At 56.7% G+C, this 16,775-nt stretch overlaps 1 protein-coding gene across 2 annotated transcripts in view; it reads right to left on the minus strand.

The window, feature by feature from the left end:
* Positions 1 to 16,775, minus strand: part of TNS1 (tensin 1) — a gene marked incomplete at its 5' end in the record, with an annotated part of 217,855 nt that overhangs the window by 185,156 nt on the left and 15,924 nt on the right. Inside the window, one exon of one of the 2 annotated variants that reach the window (XM_084241658.1) lies at positions 2,754 to 2,786. The exons of the other annotated variant lie outside the window; for it this stretch is intronic. Coding sequence (XP_084097784.1) covers positions 2,754 to 2,786 — 33 coding nt within the window. Of the gene's footprint in view, positions 1 to 2,753; positions 2,787 to 16,775 lie in introns of those variants that run through there. 2 annotated transcript variants of the gene reach the window in all.

Raw genomic sequence — 16,775 nt, forward strand, 5'->3', positions numbered from 1 at the left:
CCGCCTGTGGCTCTTTAGAGCCACACCCTAAGAAGCCCCTTCCCAGTGCCTGAGAATAGAGGGTGCCCCTCAGGAAGCAAGAGCTGCAGTTTTCACTCCATAAGTACAACACCAAGAAGCCTCAATTCCTAGGCATGTGATTATGTTCTAAATAAACCATACTTGAACATGTAATAGCAAACAGGAGCATCTGATGAGAAAATCAAGTTATGCATAATAGACAACTGTGCTCCTTGGCTAATAAAGTTTTGCTCCTAGAGCTTATTAAAACTATGTACTACAGATACATGACTTAGCAATCTGGGAGCACGTGCTCACAGACCCGTGCCTCAGTTTACCTCTCTGTGGCCAAAAGCCCAGCCAGTTCTTAGACCAGAATAGCTGTCCAGAGTCCCGGAGCAGTGGAGTGCTTCAGATGTGGGGAGAAGGTTCTGTCCAGCCACACCCATCCTACGAAATTCTGCCCCCCACTTCAGATCTGGGATACAGGTGGTTAAATAAGCCAAGGACGAGGCTGCAGAGTAGGGGAGGGAACAGCATTTACTGAGTGCCTACTGTATGCTTGGTACCTGGTCTTTCGATATACATGATCCCTGTCCTGACCCCAGGGGTGCGAAGTGTGTATTATTCTCCCCACTTTACAGAACAGGAAACTGAGGCCAAAGAAAGGAACTGTTTGAACTAAGCTGCCCACCCAGTAAATGATGGAAACTAGGATTTGAGTCTAGCCCCGTCTGCTCTCCAAGTCCACACACTTTCCACCACCAAGTGTCCCTCAAGGTAGGATCAGTCCCCTTGGCAAGGTCCCCAAGCCCTTTCCCTGAAGAGTGCACACTTCCCATAAACAGTGGCCTTGCCCCCTCACTCTGGGCCACAAACTGCACCCCTGCTCCACTGAGGCACATGCAGAGGGAGGCATGGACTGAGTCAACTGCCTCGGGCAGCTGGGGGATGAGGACAATAACCCTCATGTGGAGGAGACAGTGCCCTTGGCGCAGTCCACACTCTCCCAGAATCCAGTCTCTTCTGGAGCTAGACATCTAGGCCTGGGCTGGATGGAGAGAGAGCGGCCCTTTGCCCAGTCCATTCCCACTGACCTCTTCCCATCCCCATGAAAAGTGCTTGGCCGTCCCACAGAGCTTGGGGAGGAACACAGAGCTTGGGGCTGGCACATTAGGGGAGAAGACAGGGGAGGAACAAGGACGGGGCTGGCACATTAGGAGAGAGGACAGGAAAAGGAAGAAGGAGTGGGGCTTAGAGGGACCATATCCACACCTACCCTTGGTCTAAGTGCCCTCTCCCAACCCTGGGGGCAGAGGGGGGGCGGCAGTTACAGCTACCAGTCACTTAGGCCCACATTTCTGCAACCCCCTTTCATTATCCGCATTTCATGCAAAGGGAAACTGAGGCTGAGGCAAAGCACATTTCACGAACTGTCAGCTTCCACAGTCCTGTCTTCACCCAGAGCAGCACATCATCCCTGGAAGTCTAATGCCTTCCCTCCCTCTGCAGGCGCCCTCGGTGCCCACCTCTGTCCTCAGCAGGACTTCCTGTTGGAGGAAACCTGGAGAAATAAAATTGGCCAAAGCTCCCACTGGATGGATGTTAACAGTGGCCCAGGGAACCAGCAGTGAATCCTCTGTGTGGGGCGCTGCAGGCATCCACAGTTAATTACTCACACCCACTCCAGCTCCCCAGCCCAGCGCTCCACCCGAAGCCCCTCATTCCAGCCCTCCCCCACGCACCCCCTTTTGCCCAAAGTACACTTGATCCGAGTCTGATCTCCCGCAACTGCCCTCAGTTGGGCTTGCTGGGCCGAGAGAGCCCTCCCAAGAGGACTGGCCGGCACTGTGAAGGGGGCAGGAAAGGCCACATCTGGATCCCGAGTCTGAAGCCCCCTCCCCCAAAACAGCCATCACTCTCTGGAAGACCGACATTAACCTCGGCCAGGGATGACTTCCTCGCCCTCCTGACCCCGCGCATGCCTTCCCCCAGCCCAAATAGCCTCAGAGCCCTCTGAGGAAGGGGGCTCCCGCCCCTGCCCACCACCCTCCTGCAGCAGCCAGCCCTCTCCCAGGTCCCTTCTTTCCCAGGAGCTTCTGGCCCGGACTGCAAGACTTTTAACCCTTCCCATGTGGCCGCACCCCGTCTACCCCCAAAACACACTTCCCTGAGCAGGAGCCAGGACTAGAGAAAGGGGAGACCATGGCTCTGTTCCCCCAGGTGGGCAGGGGTGGCGGGCAGCGAGGCGGTCTCAGTAAGGATGGGAGGGCTGTGGAGGGAGGGACGCCAGTGGGTGGAAGCTGAAATTGGATCTAGAAAGGACAAAATGATGGAATCGGTGCAGAACCCCCCAGCTAGGCTCTTCCAGATTCCATTTTCTAGGTCAATATCCCATCCCAGGCCCGGCCCCCAGTCCCCTCCTCACTCTCTCTGGGTGAGCAACTGAAGGGTGAAGAATCTTCACCCCAGGGTAGACATCCTCACAGTGTCCTACTTACAGCTCCTGAGGGCAAGATTGGTGCAGAGGGGGATGCACTGACCAGGAAACGGGCCCACGGAGGGGGTGAAACTCGGGCTGAAGCTTGTTCAAGTAGGCCTGTCCTGTCCATCAGAGGCAAAAGACCAAAGACACCCCCACACACACACACACCGCCACCCTTCAAGTCCAAGACTCCCTCCACAGGCTCTCAGCTGAGATAAGGTGGAAGGGGACAGGAGGGCAAGCCCCTGGTTCAAGCCGCCAGACCTACCCAGAGCATGCAGGACAGACAGATCCACGTCATCTTCGGTGGGTCCCGTTCCTGGGGCCACGCCCGGGGCGAGCAAACGGGCCCCCCTGAGCTCACCGTCTCCACAGAGTGGGCAGAAGGGAGTTCTGAGTCTGCTGCTGCTTCAGCTCAGCCAGCATCTGGCCCTGCCTGCCTCCAGCTCACGCTCCCTCCTTCTCCTCCTCCCCCCAACTCCCCAGTCCCTGCCTCCAGTCTCCTCCCTCTCAGACTTCGCTAGTGGCTTTGGGGGTCAAAAGCCCTGCTTTGCAGGGTGCGTGAAGGAGACAGGATAAAGAACAACTACTAGAGACAGGAGCCCCCCCCCCCACCAAAAGTCACTTACCTCCCCCCACCCTGCACCCTACCCCAGACACAGACTCCAAGAGCCACCAAGGCTCCCCCTGCCTCCTAGTCTAGCACTGGCCACCCTGGAGTCTGAGCGCCTCCCAGCAGGCTTCCTACCCCCAGACCACCACCACCGGTGGACAGACAGACACACGGCAGCATAGTCTGCCTACTGGGGGTTTGCAGCCCCTCCTTCCATCTCCAAGTACCCACACACCCTCCGACCCCCCCTCCCCAACACATGCCCCCTGGAACACACTCATGCGCACACACCAATCGGCAGGTCCAAACACAAGAGGAACCAGGCCTGAGACTTGGGGAGAATGGCCCTGCCCCCAGGCTAGAGACTTTGTTCCAATTTTTTCCTATTTTTTTTTCTTTCTTTCTTTTCTCCAAACATCTGTCCCAGCCCTTCCTGCCCTTCCTAAAGGGAGCCCCGCTCCAGGCTCCCGCGAGAGTCTGTTTTTCTTGACTGTACCCTGGGCCAACATTTGGTTTGCATTTCCCCACTTCCTCCTCCGCCTCCCCTGCCCCCTCTCTGGGCCCAGTTTTCACCTCCCATCTTTCCACCCTGTTCCCTTCCCCCCCATGACACCCCAGCCCGATCAGGCCCCCCCTCCTCCCTCCCCCAGCTTTGCCCAGGGACAAGAATCTGGAGTCTAGATGGTGGGAAGAAGAGGGCTACCAAATCCAAGCAGATTTCCAGGGCACACTGCAGGGGGTTCTAGCAAAGTCCTTGCCAAGCCCTCATGGTCTCAATTCTCCCCCCACCTCCTCATCCCCCCCAAAAAAACTTTCCTCTTTCAGCTCTGGCTGTGGCTGGACCCAGTGAGGGTGGGTGGGGCTGGTGAATCACCATCTCTGCTTTTTTGGAGCCTTCCAGGGGAGGAAAAGAAGGCTCAGCCCCACCCCCTTCTGTAGCCGCACACACCAGGACACACAGTCCAACTCACATAAACACACAAATACCCAGGACAGGGCCCCACCCAGGGTAGACACTCAAGACCATTTTCTCAGACTGAGTAATTTGGCAAGAAAGTCCCCTCCCTGCAATTCTACACACACGGAAAGGTGCTGTACATGCCCCGGGGCCACACATACAAAGGGGTATGCATTTCCCACCACGCACCCAAAAGCACGCCTTTGCCGCTCTCTGTGGGCACCACACACCATGCAGTCCCAGCGTTCAGCCTCTCCCCACAGGTGGTTCTGCCCAGCCAGGTGCCCAGCTCCCAGTGCACAGTCCAGTCAAGACCTAGGGAACCCCAGGATGAGCGGGAAACACCCATCCGTCATCTAGGGACAGACTGCTGCACAAGGACGTGCAGACTGCATGCTGCACAAGGGACAAACACCACTGTCAGGTAATTCTGGGCAGTCGGGGTGGACACAGAGCTGTCTAAGTCTATCCTTTCTGGAGCAGGTGCCTGAGTTAAGAGCCTGTTCTGGTGAATAAGACCGGGAAGGGGTCAGGGCCCCTTCTCCGCAGCTCTCCGAGTCCTTCTGCAGAGCTCTGGGGCTGGGAAGGGTCTGCCCTATCATGCGTCCCCTGCCAGACTCACCATGACCCCTCCCAAGCTTGCTGGGCCTCAACCAACAACTGAAGCAAAACTGAAATGAACCCGTGTTCCCCGTGGCCCTGCTGCCACCGCTGGGAATCTGCACAGACGGAGGCCACCCCGCATACCCCTCTCCGCTGGGCTGGCGGGAGCACAGGGCCGGGGGCCTCTCTGTGAGCCCCAAGCCCACCTCTAGCCACCATCACGAGCCCTACCAGCCTCCCCACAACTTCAAAGGCTCAGCCAGCCCATCAGCTAAGCCCTGACACACCAGTGCCCACTCTCCCCCTCTCCCGCTGCTGCGCCAGCAGCCCCTTGCTGCCAGCGTCACTGGAAGATGTGCCTCCCAGCAGCTATCTTGGGAGTTCTGAGAAATCACCTTGTAGCTTCCCAGAAATACCAGGAAACAAGACCGAAGACCAAGTCACAGCGACACTTGTGGGGCCTCCCACACAGCTCGGAGGGGGGCCTATGGCCCCTAAGTCATCTCCCTCCCCAGTGTCCTCAGCTGGGTCTAAAAAATGGGTGCAGAAGGCCCTTGCACCAGGGTCTCCCTCCAGAGTGCCCGGTGCCTCTTTCCAAGCCCGTGGGAGGTCTCGCCTATAGCTTAACGTCTCATTTTTGGGAAGTGCTTCCTGCTACCAGCCACTATCTTCCCTGTTGAATGTTAAGTTCTGCTACCCGAGCTGGCTAACCTTTGCAGTGACTCCATTGCAGGCTTATTACCCGCTCGTCATCCTCCACAGCCCGATGTCCCCTCCACTGCCCATACAAGCAGGCAGAGTTCATTGGATGATGCCCTGTCCTGGGTTTTTGGATCCCCAGAGATTAGCAAGCAGCAGTTGTCACACATGCAGAATGAATGAACCAGTCTGCCAATCAATGGATCCTAACCTATTCTCTTAGCATCTACTATCGACTTCCCAAACCTTCCTCTCTCCTGCTCTGGCCCCCATGAGAGGGTCAGCGGGCACATCTTTCTTGCACACCTTTGCATGTGCCCATAATGCCCACCTGCCCTTTGCAACCCATCTCTCTTCCTGTTACCCTGACCCCTGACCTCTCTCAAGCTGCAGACTCCTGAGGCCAGATTGGTTTTGGTCATCCTGGGATCTGTGCCCAGGGCCTGGACCAGAGTCTCATACACAGCAGACACGTCAGCGGGTTGGCTGAGTTTCTGCCCTGGGATCCCAGCAGACTCAGAACCTAATTGGCACTGTGCTCAGCCACCCCAGGCCCAGGCCCCTGCCCGCCCCCCACCCCCACACTCTTCCTGGAGCAGGTTGGTGATTAACTGTACTCTCCCCTCTGCGTGCAGGGCCCTTTCAGCTCACCACCCGCTGGTGCAGCAGCCAACTGAAAAAACAGTGGGGTTTGCGGGGCCCCAAGGCAGGATGAGCTGAGCAGCGGGAAAAAGTGAGGGCAGGAATGAAGTAAATGGACCTTGCAAGCCTGAGTTAACATTGCCCTCTCTGGGCCTCAGTTTCCCCACCTACGAAATGTTCTCCAAGGTATCTTCCTGCTCCTTCTGTCTGCCACAAACGTTCCAGTAAGGCCCCAGCTCCCTCAAACCCACTCCTCCTGCCCTTTGACATGCGGCCATCAGAACGTTCTTCCCCTTGCCTAGCCTTCTCTACTCAGGGCTCAGAGCCTTCCCTGGGTCATGTTGGCCACAGAATCCAAAGACCTTGCAGCTCAGCCTGTCTGGGGGTCTGTTACAGCCTTTGGGCCTGACAGCAGTTCAGTTAGAGGAGGAGGCAAGGGGCTGGGCAGACCTGGTGAGGGCAGCCCCAATAAGGGAATATCCCATCCTCGGCCCCAGACACTTTCACCAGCGACAAAAGCCCACACTATCACATCATTTGATCTGTCGAGAGAAGTCCCAAACTTATATTACTATATAAAATATTTTATATAAAATATTAAAAACAAGGCAAATTTTGAAATGTTGACCTATTTTTAGTCATTCTAGCTGCCAGAGTAAATGTGTCTACCGAGAAGATCTGGCCTGCTGGGCACCTCTCACCTAATCTAGCCCCCTTGTCTAACAGATGACAATATAGCAGCAGAGGGGGCAAGGTGTGACCTACCTGAGCTCACAGAGCAGTCCGGAGGAGCTCCCAGGTTCCAGACTTTTTCCTACGCACCCTGCCGTCCAGTCACTGTAAGACCATAATCATCCTCGCAGCTTCTTGCTCCCAACCCTGCAGTCCATCGCCTCACCCACCAGGGCTGCATACACCACCGTCTTCCTCCCAGCGGGTCCCGGGGATTTCACATCACATAAGTGGGTACAGAGCTAGCGTTGAGTCCCCCCCATCACCCCACTGCAGATCCCCAAAACGTAAGACATAGACACTGGAATCTGACACCAAAGCAACAGTATCTTTACCTTCTGGCTCCCTCAAACTCTGTCATTCCATCCCCCGCCCCAGGAAAGATCAATATTAACTAGCCAGGTACTTAAATGTGGAATTGCATTTAAGCCTCCTGCCAGCTCTCAATTTATAAATGCAGGAACAGAGAAGTTAAGCAACTTGCTCAGAGTCACACAGCAAGTCTGTGTGAGAATGCTGTCTGTGGTATTTGGTTTCACAGCTCTCAGGGATTGAGAATTTTCCTGTTGCCCCTATAGCAATACAGTCACCCAGGGACAAGAGGTGGTAGTCCCACATTGCAGTGATGTATTAGCTGTCTCCCCATGCCTTATCCAAGGACTGCACCACACTTCCAGGAAGAGGGTCAGCTGCCCCAGCCCTGGTTTGGGTGCGGTAGAGGATAAGGGGGTAGGCATATGCAGAGAAGCCAAGGACAGTGTTGCCACATGGGGCAGGATAAGACCAACTGGCTCCCTAGTTGCTCTAAAAGAGCCAAGAGAAAACCTCAGTCTTAGTAAGCCCAGGATCTGGGATCTAGGTGAGGACAAGGTCTGGCCACTGTTGCCCACAGGTCCTCTTTTCAGTTAAGCCATGCTACCTCATTCTGCCCCCACCCCATACACACTCAGCCTTTCATTCTGAAAAGCTCAGAGTCCAAACAGAAACCCCATGCATCATTGTGCAGGATGCTCACTGCACAGGCTGCAGCCAAGGGAGAGTGGAGGCCAAAGTCCCATCCATGCGCCACTCACAAGCCCTGGCATGAGACCCATCAGCCTGGAGCATGAGGCTCTCACCGCAAAGCCCACCCATGAACCCTATGGTCCTGCCCCTTAACTCCCCTACTGCCAAGTCCACCATCCCTCTAGTATGAGATTGAGGACTCCCCCTTGTACTCCAGAAATCTAGAGTAGGAAGATGAGATTCCAGTCAGATCCAGTTTGAGCCTCAGTTTCTCCAGTTGACCCAGGAAAGAGAATCACTCACATTCACTTCCCTTACCTCCCCTCCACCAGCACCCTGGGTGGGGACATTTCTGGGCCCACTTCCAACAATTTTTAATAAAATCCTTCCCAGAGCTCAAGTCGTGATCTTGATCTCTTCCCCAGCTCTAATTTCCTGCCTGACTCAGGGGCTGGAGGCAGGCAGCTACAGCTGCTCATCCAGCCCTCACCCCCACCCCAGCTCAAGTCCTGGCCCAGGATGTTAGATGATCCTCTACTCTGCAAGTGAGGAGGGGGATTGATTGCCAAGCGGCCTGGGGTCTGACTGACCTGGTCCTGGTTGGCCATTCCCCACTGCAGGGTGCCTTTTCCCAAATCCAAGAACCCAGATTCTGCAGCATCCAAACTCAGAACCCACTGGGATGCGGATGGGGCTCGGCCTGAGGTCCACAGCTGCAGTGCCTACGTCCCAACCAATCCCCAGAGACAATGCACTTCGCTAGATGATTTCAAAGCACACCTTGGGTGCCTGGGGCGGGAGCCTGCTGGCACCTTTCCCCACTGCGGAGTGTCAGAGAGGGAAACTGAGGCTCAGAGGCAGCACCTGGTATGAGGAACTGAATATTCAAGCTCCTTATGGAGTGGACGGATTCTTCCCATCCACTTGGATATGGGAAAAGTCCCTCCATCCCCTCACCCTGGGTCTTGCCTGCCTGAAGGTCAACAAGGAAGAGGTCCCCACTGGAAAGGCATAATACTACTACAGATAATAACCCTTATTTTTACTGGACACCTTCTATGGAGTAGGCACTTGGGTAAACACTTTAAATGCATTATCTCATTCAATCCTCGCCATAACCCAATGATACAGCTATTTTATTATCCCCATTTTATACATGGGAAAACTGAGGTACAGGCAGATTAAGTAACGTGCTCAAGATCCACAGCTAGTAACAGTAGAGCCAGAATTCAAAGCCAGGCAGACTAGTTCTATGGCTGGCACTCTCAACCACTATGGTGTACTGAGCCCCCCTCGTCCCATGTGGCAGGGGTCCCTCTTGGGGTTCTCCAAAGAAACGGGGAATGGATCAGAAGGCCAGCCCCGCACTGCAGGACCCCCAGTTCCTGAAACGATGCCTTTCACTGGAGACTTCCGCAGGTGATGATGCTCTTCGGGTTCTTTCTGCCCCTCTATGGCGGGGATTCCATGCAGTTTTTGCAGTTTCCTAATCTACTGCCCAGCTAAAGCATCCCCTTCTGTCTTCCTCCCTTCCCTGAAGGCACAACCAAAGAGCTTCTCTGGAAAAATCCCAGGGAGAAAGATATTCAACCAGATCACAACCTCCTCTTGGCCTCCCCCCCCCACACACATACACACACTACATATCCCACCAGACCCCTCACCCCTCCAATAAGCCAGCTCCGGGCCCCCATCCCAGTGTCCCGGCCCTCCTCTCCCTGTCCACTTCCCTGGCCCCTCCCTCCTTCTGAGTGGAGAAAATCCCTCCTGAAGTCCACCAGCTGTTCCATGCCCTGTCTCCATTCCACTCGGCAGCCTTAACTCAGGTTCCTCTGAGCCCACGGGAGGGAGGGGGAGACCATTCGCACAGAAACTTGGGAGGGATGCAGAACACCCCAGAAACGTTGCTCGGCGCCCAAATCTCCACGGCCTCCTGGGTTATCCACGACCTGTGACCGAAATCCTCGCCGCCGAGGTGTGTGCTGGGGAAGGGCCGGCCACTCCCCCTTCGTGGATCGGTGCCACAGGAGTGGGGCTTCCCAGAGACCACAAACCCTAAGGGCAGCCAGGCAGACCGTGGCTTGCAGTGTGGCCCCCGGGGAGGGGGCGAGAAGGTCCTATTACGCACACCCCGAAGGCTGAGGCCAGGGGACGCCAGTCGGGGAGGGGTGGGGCAGGTGCCAGGTGAGCACATGGCTATTTACCTGGCTGCGGAGGCAGAAGCGCAGGGGCAAGAGGCAGGAGAAGAGGTACTTGCCCCACCGGATCACGCAGGAGAAGCACCAGCTCAGCCGAGTCATGTCGACCCGCGGGTGGGCGCCCCCGGCGAGGCGGGAGAAGAACCGGCCGCGGGGCGCCGAGTTGGAGGAGTTAGGCAGGAGGGCGCGAGTCCCGCCCCGGGGTGCCCGGGGTCCTCCGCCCGCAGGAGCAGCCCGAGAGCCCCACCCTCTAGCGGGAGGAGCGCGGCGGGGTCCCCGCGGCGCGGCCCCGACGTGGCTCCATCTCCCCGGAAGTCCCTGCGGGCGGCGCGGGCGGCGGCCGGGCGCGCCCCCCCTCGGGGACGTCCTGGGGCGCCTTCCCTCCGCCCCTCGGCGTGACAGCCGCCGGCCGGCGTCCCGGGCGGGCTGGGGGGCGGGCGCGGCACCCCGGCAACTTCGGGGGGCTCGGCGGGCCGCGCTGGAGAGGCGGGTCCGGACCGGGCGGAGGCGGTGCCAGGCGCGGGCGTCCACCTGCGAGGCCGCCGGGGCGCGGCCGCATTGTGCTCCGGCTGCAGTGAGTGTGCGGGCGCGTGTGCGCGCGTGTGGATCCCCTCCAGCCCTCGCTCCGAGTCCCAGATTGCTCCCCAGAGCACCAAGTAATTAACTTAAACAGCGGCCACCGGCTTCCAGGCCTGATGCAGAAACATCCGTTTGTGGGGGCAGGCCCTGGGGACACCACACAGCCGAGCCTGCTGTCCCAACTCAACGCCAACCTCTGACCCTGGCCACACCCCCCGACTCCCCAGCTTAGACCTTTCTACAGCTAATTCCGGGCGGGTGGGGGGCTGTGAGCGAGCAGCCACCCCCGCAGGTTGGAAGGGACCCTGCCTCAGACTCGAGACCAGCTCAGATTGCCAAGAGTGGGAGAGGCAGCCTTGGGGTAGGGCTGAAGCTCCCGCTCAGGGCTCCCCACGTGCCACCTCCCATCTCGGGCCACTGGAGGCTAGGGACCCTTTTCTGACTGAGCAGTGCTCAGATGATGTGAAGAGGCCGGGGTTTGCTCCCTAATATTGTATAGGGACACCAGACTGTGACCCTGGAGCTGGGAGGCTGGGGGGTGCTGGACTCTAGAGAGGGAGAGAGAAATAGAGATGCAGAGACAAAGGCCGTGAGACCACAAGCCAGACCATGCAGACATGGAGAGGCAGCCATGAGCTTTGCCCCTGGTTCTGTTGCTGCAGAGAAACTGGGAGGGCAGCCAGCCAGACAAGCCCAGAGAGAAAAGGGGAGGGGAGCTCTGTGATCCCGCAGGACCCGGCCAGGGCCTCCTCTGCAGCAACAGGCCCCAGGAGCTCCATCCAGGAGCCCCTCCCCCACGACCCCCACTGCGCGCTTTCCCAGGCCTGGGCTTCTGTGGGTACCATCTCAGGACATATTTCCTAGTCAGGCTGTCTCCCTGTCCCCTTCCTCCAGGGAGGGTGAGAATACAGAGACACAGGTGCAAAGGGACTGCCATCACCTCCCCACCTCCGTGGCTTTGGATGGAAGCTGGAGGGGGAATGGGAAGCAGGTGGAGAGGTGGTGTGATGCTGGCAAAGTGAGTCCATTCCCAGCAGGCCCTGCCCTGTTCACACTGGTGATCCCCAGCAAAGTGCCTGGCATCACTGAAGTCTGCTCCAGGCCTGCAGGGAGGCCTTCTTTCTCTTTGGGAGAGCCCCCCTGCCCCAAACAATTGCTACAGCCTCCCCACCCTCACGCCAGAGTAAATGGGTAAGACAAGAGACATGAGGAATTGTGGTTAATCCATAGCCAGTGGACCAAAGTTTAATGGAAAGGAATCACTTGTTGAATTTTTTAAAACAGGAGAAAGTTCTTCAGAGAGGATGGGTTGAGGTGTGGACCCACCCAGAAAGGACAAAGTAACTTTTTCTTGAGAGGATTCTTAAGGCTTCTTGGAAGCAGACACTCCTCAAACCCAGAGGAAGGAAGAGAGAGCGGGCAGGGCAGGAGGAAAGAGAAAGAAGCAATGGCTAGAATCCACCAATCCCGAGGGGAGATGCAGAGGAGAAGGGCTCAGGAGAGTGGGGAGCTCATCATTTCATCCACTGTGCAGCAAGAGGTGTCCTCAAGCTGGTGACCCTCTGGAGAGAAAGGGAAGGGTCTGTCCTGACAGGGACAATGAAGGCAGGCCTGTCACTGACCCCACCTCCCCACACGGAGCCTCACGCCATGTGTCTCAACTCCTGGAGGTCTGGGCTTCCGTGGATATCATCTCAGGACATGAGATGTCCTGCGGGGACTGGACCCATGCCCCATGTGCACGACCCTGCAGGGCACAGAAATGTGTCTTCTGGGGATTGGCACCTCATGGGAAATCACAAGTGCTCTGTTCTGTTTTCATCCCCAGGAGTTCAAAATCCTGAAGACAGCAACTGCAGGACCCCCAGAACCTCCTGGAATGTTTTAGTAAAGACCCCCTTAGCTGTTTCTTTTGCCAAAATTCCTGCACTTTCTGTGGTAGTGAGGAGGGAGACAACCCCAAGCTTCCTCTCAGTCTCCAAGCACTCAGCTCCCCAGATACTGCATCTGGTACCTCATCCATGCCTTGTCAACCTACCCTCCCTCCAAGTGCTCCTTCCAGGCCCCCACCTTAGGACAGAGACGCTAGGCTCTGTGGAATGGGCCAGATTCTGATGCTCAGCACAGGGCTTAAGGCATGGAAAGAGCAAGGGAGCTGGAGAAACTTGTGCAGGGCCTGCTCCAAGAAAGGGGCCTCATGTCAGACCCTAGCCTATCTAAAGTCCCCCACATGGGCCTCCCTGGTGGCGCAAGGGGTTAAGCACAGCACTGTGATGCTATCAGCAGCCTCTGCAGCACAAGTTCAATCCCAGGCCGGCCAGCGAGCTACCCACATGGCGCAGCAGACCTCTCCTGTCTCGCCTGCTGCTCCCCTCAGCAGTGTATTTCAGTCAGTCTGCCTGTTCTGTTCCCCACTCTGTCTCTGGTGAATCCTCTCACTCCCTCCCCCTCCACACCTCTGGCTTGTACCCTGGTTCTTATATGCATAAATAAATAAATCTTTAAAAATAAAAAATAAAAAAATAAAGTCCCCCACATGGGCGCCTGACAACTCCCCCAACTCCTTCCTCCCCTCTCACTCCCAGTGAAAACCTGGCCACCATCCTCAGAGAGCTAACCGATCCACTGGGGACCCCTCGTCCTCCTGCCCGGTAAAGTGGCCTCTCCAGGCTCCAAAGACCCCAGATCTGTCTTCCAGCACTGTTCTTCCTCTACCCCTCCAAAAAAGAACACACCCCACTCTTCTTCCCTCTCTCCTCAGCTGGTCCAGACCAGCAAACAGGACCTGGATTCTGAATGCAGACTAGGGAGGAGATTCTAGAATCCAGAAGCCGTTAGGGTAGAGGGGCCTACTCTAGGCCTTTCTCCCCAAGTTTTCCCTGGGTCAGGGCCAGGAAGGATCTCTTTCCCCCAGAGAAGCAGGAGAAAAACAGGAAACTTCCCAGAGGTTGCCAGCAAAGGTGTTGGGGAAAGGAGAAGGCAGCTCATGCCCCACCAGCCCCTGGGGACAGACCGTGGGAGGAGGGCCCACCAGGCTCAGGGTAGACACAGAGCCTCCTCTGTCTCTGGCCCCAGGGCCACAGTGCCCCCAGCGGTTTTGTCTGAGGGGGCACAAAGGCTGCTCCTGTTAGAGGAGAATCACTTGGGCATCTGATCGGAGGCTGAGGTCTCGCTTTCACACCCAGAGAGAGATGCGCAGAGGCAGCTCCCTGAGGACCGCCCAAGCCTTTCTCCACCAGATGGGGACTGCTCAGCTGGCCCTGCTTTCTCATCATCCTGCCAGCCACTGTGGTTCCTTCTGTGGCCTCCGGGGGGCTCTCACTCAGGACTTACCTCGGAGTGGGGGGCTCCAGGGACTGACTTCACCAGTGACACTCCTGGTTAAACTGGCCCACCACATACAAGTCACCGAACAGGCACACAAGCCCCAGTTCTCTCTCCATGCAACAGACTAGAGGTCCCTGCAGAGCTGGGATCCCCTGTCATATGGGCTCCAGTGCCACCTCCTCTGACCACCACATCCAGGACGGATCCCACTTAAACTTGAAAGAGAACTCCACCCCAATACACACGCAATTTCCAGATGAGAACACCAAGACCCAGAGCAGTAATGTGCCTTGCCAGGGGTCACACAGCTTGAGAGCAGCAAGCAGTACCAGCACTGCATGGACACCCCTCACACACCCCTCCCAGTCCTGGCTCATGGCTTTTCCACAGCACAGCACCACAGAGGAGGCAATGAGGATGAAAAGAGAGGGAGGCAGAGAGGAAGGACAAGAAATGTTTCTTCTATGGTTATCCCAAGGAGGAAAGCCCACAAGATCTTTCTCCCCTTCAGCATTGCTCCAGGGTCTCCAACCACCGGCCTCAGACAGGCAGGAAGTTCCTCCTGTTACCTAACCTCCATACCCCTCTCAAATTCCACACCATTTCCTTTCAGACTGCCTGGCCTGGGAAGGAGAACTTGGCCGTCTCTTCTGCACAATAAATGCCTTCAGACACTGGCAGCTCATTATTCAAACCCCCATCCCTTCCCCGCCCCCACCCCCTCTATTCTGCAGGCTGAGAATCCTGGGTCCTCTGGGCCCCTTTCCAAATGACTTCCATCACCACCCAGCAGCTGACATGATAAACGGTGGGTGGGGGAGGGGTGGGGACAGCCCTGGAGTAAGGGTGGGTATTGATCCACAAGCCTGGGTCTGGACTTCCCCCTTAGGCAGGCAGGGGGTGGAGAGGTAAGAGAAAGTCCTGAGGTCATCTTGGTCATCCCTCTGCCCCTGGGGTTTTCGTGGCAGGGCCCAGGCTGGAGACTGCAGACCTAGGAGCTGGGCTACTGGGTCTGAGCCCAGGCTCAGGCAATGAGATTAAAGCAGGGCTGTCTAATTGATTCTGATGGAACCGGGAGAGGACTGAGATGAATGGAGAGTGCAGGGGGAGAGGGAGGAAAGAGGTGGAGGGGAGGGGGCGACAGGGGAGGGCCCAGCCTGGCAGCCCAAGTGCATCAGAACTAGCCAGTACAATTACCATCTCCCCCACCCCTCCACCCTTCACTGCAGCCCCCCCCCCTTCCTGGGAAGCCAGCCTGCCGACTAGTCTGCCCCCTAAACTGGACAGACAGGGTGGTTGGGTGTAGGAGCCACAGGAGGGGAGCTGGGATAAAGTAAGAACCAAGATGAAACAGAAAGGCAAAGATCGTGACAGTGACTGGCAGACAGCTAGAGACATCGGAGACAGAGGCAAATGGAGGCAGATACAGACAGATAATCAGATGCCCATCTCCGCCTGTTCTCCATCTGACAGTGTCCTCCCCACCCCTCATCCCTCTCCAGTCAGGCCACCTCACTGGGCTCCTCTCCTGCACCACTATCAACTCCTGGGGAGTGGAGTGGGTTGGGGGGGGGGGGCAGGCCCTCAGCCTGTGCCCTGAGACAGCCAGAGAACTATAAGGAGGAAGGAGGACCAGGAGAGCCAGGCCACTGAGTCAGAGCCCGTGATGAGATGAGAACAGGAGGGAGGAAACAGCCTCCAAGGGAGACCATCAAAGATGGGAAAGGAAGCGGGACTGAAACTGTCAAAGACTGTGGCTACAAGGAGGGGAGAAGAGAAGGCAGGAGGCCACTGCGTTGTGGGGGAGGAAAACAGGAGACAGAGAAAGGTGGAGACTGGAAAAGATGACAGTAAAAGGCCAGCAGCCAACATCTGGATGCAGGGAGGAGAGGCAAAGAATAAATGAAAGAGATAGACAGGTGGGAAGACCAAGTCAGGAAACCAGGTAACATGGCCTCACGCCCAGGCTCTAGAAGCAATCAGGACCCAGGGCTCTCAGGGACTCCCATCACCACAGTCTTAGAGCTCTGAAGGGCCCCAGAGGAGAGTGAGAAGCAAGACCCTCAGTGGCCAAGCTATCTACTCCTATAGACCCCCCCAGAGCCTCCCCGGGGGAGGGCTCCCAGGGCTTTCGATTCCTAGGAAAAGGACACAGCTCACCCAGAACAAGTTCCTGGGGAACCTCAACCCCAGATATGTGTCCACCATTCCACAGAAACCAGGATAGATGGTACCTCAGTGCTCTCCCTGGCTGGACCCCACATGATGACATGATGTGGGTAAAATCCCTGCATCCCCTCAAATCATCAAGTTTGGAAGCTCTCCTGGGGGGCTATAGACCTCTATCTTCTCCCTGACATGAATGATACAATGTGGCTTCTACTTTCCCCCACCAACCCCAAAGGCTCCCAGACCTGGCTTCTGGGATGTTCTATTTGCACTCCGTCTGAAAGATTCAGGGCAGAGTAGGACAGGCCCAGTCCCAGGCATATCGGAGAGAAGGAGGTGACAGATGTGGCCTTCCTTGGGACCCCAGCCCCAATCTAGAATGAACGCAATCATGAGGCCCTGGGGGACAAAGAGTCCTACCCAAAGACAGGCAGCAACACCCCAGACTAGGCTAGGGGCACAGGCTCTCTGGGCGCGCTGGGGTCCTCATCTGGGGAGTGAGTACTGCTGCATTTGCTTTTCTTACCTACCAGTGCAGTTGAAAGCACAGCAGGAGAAAATGTATAGGAAGTGTCACCTCCATCGTCCTCGTCCTCGTTGTCACTCCCAAAGAGAAGGATCCAGGTACAAAGTCAGTGAGAACAGGGTCCAAATCCCCATCCTAATACCTACAGGCACTGTGACCTATAAGAGATTATCTCCCTGTGCTGAGCCTGTTAGGAGGAAGGTTGGGAGGCAAGGATCCTCTAACCTCAAGGGGTCACT

The sequence above is a fragment of the Talpa europaea genome (genome assembly GCF_964194135.1).
Source record: "Talpa europaea genome assembly, chromosome: 1".
Classification (NCBI taxonomy): Eukaryota; Metazoa; Chordata; class Mammalia; order Eulipotyphla; family Talpidae; genus Talpa; species Talpa europaea.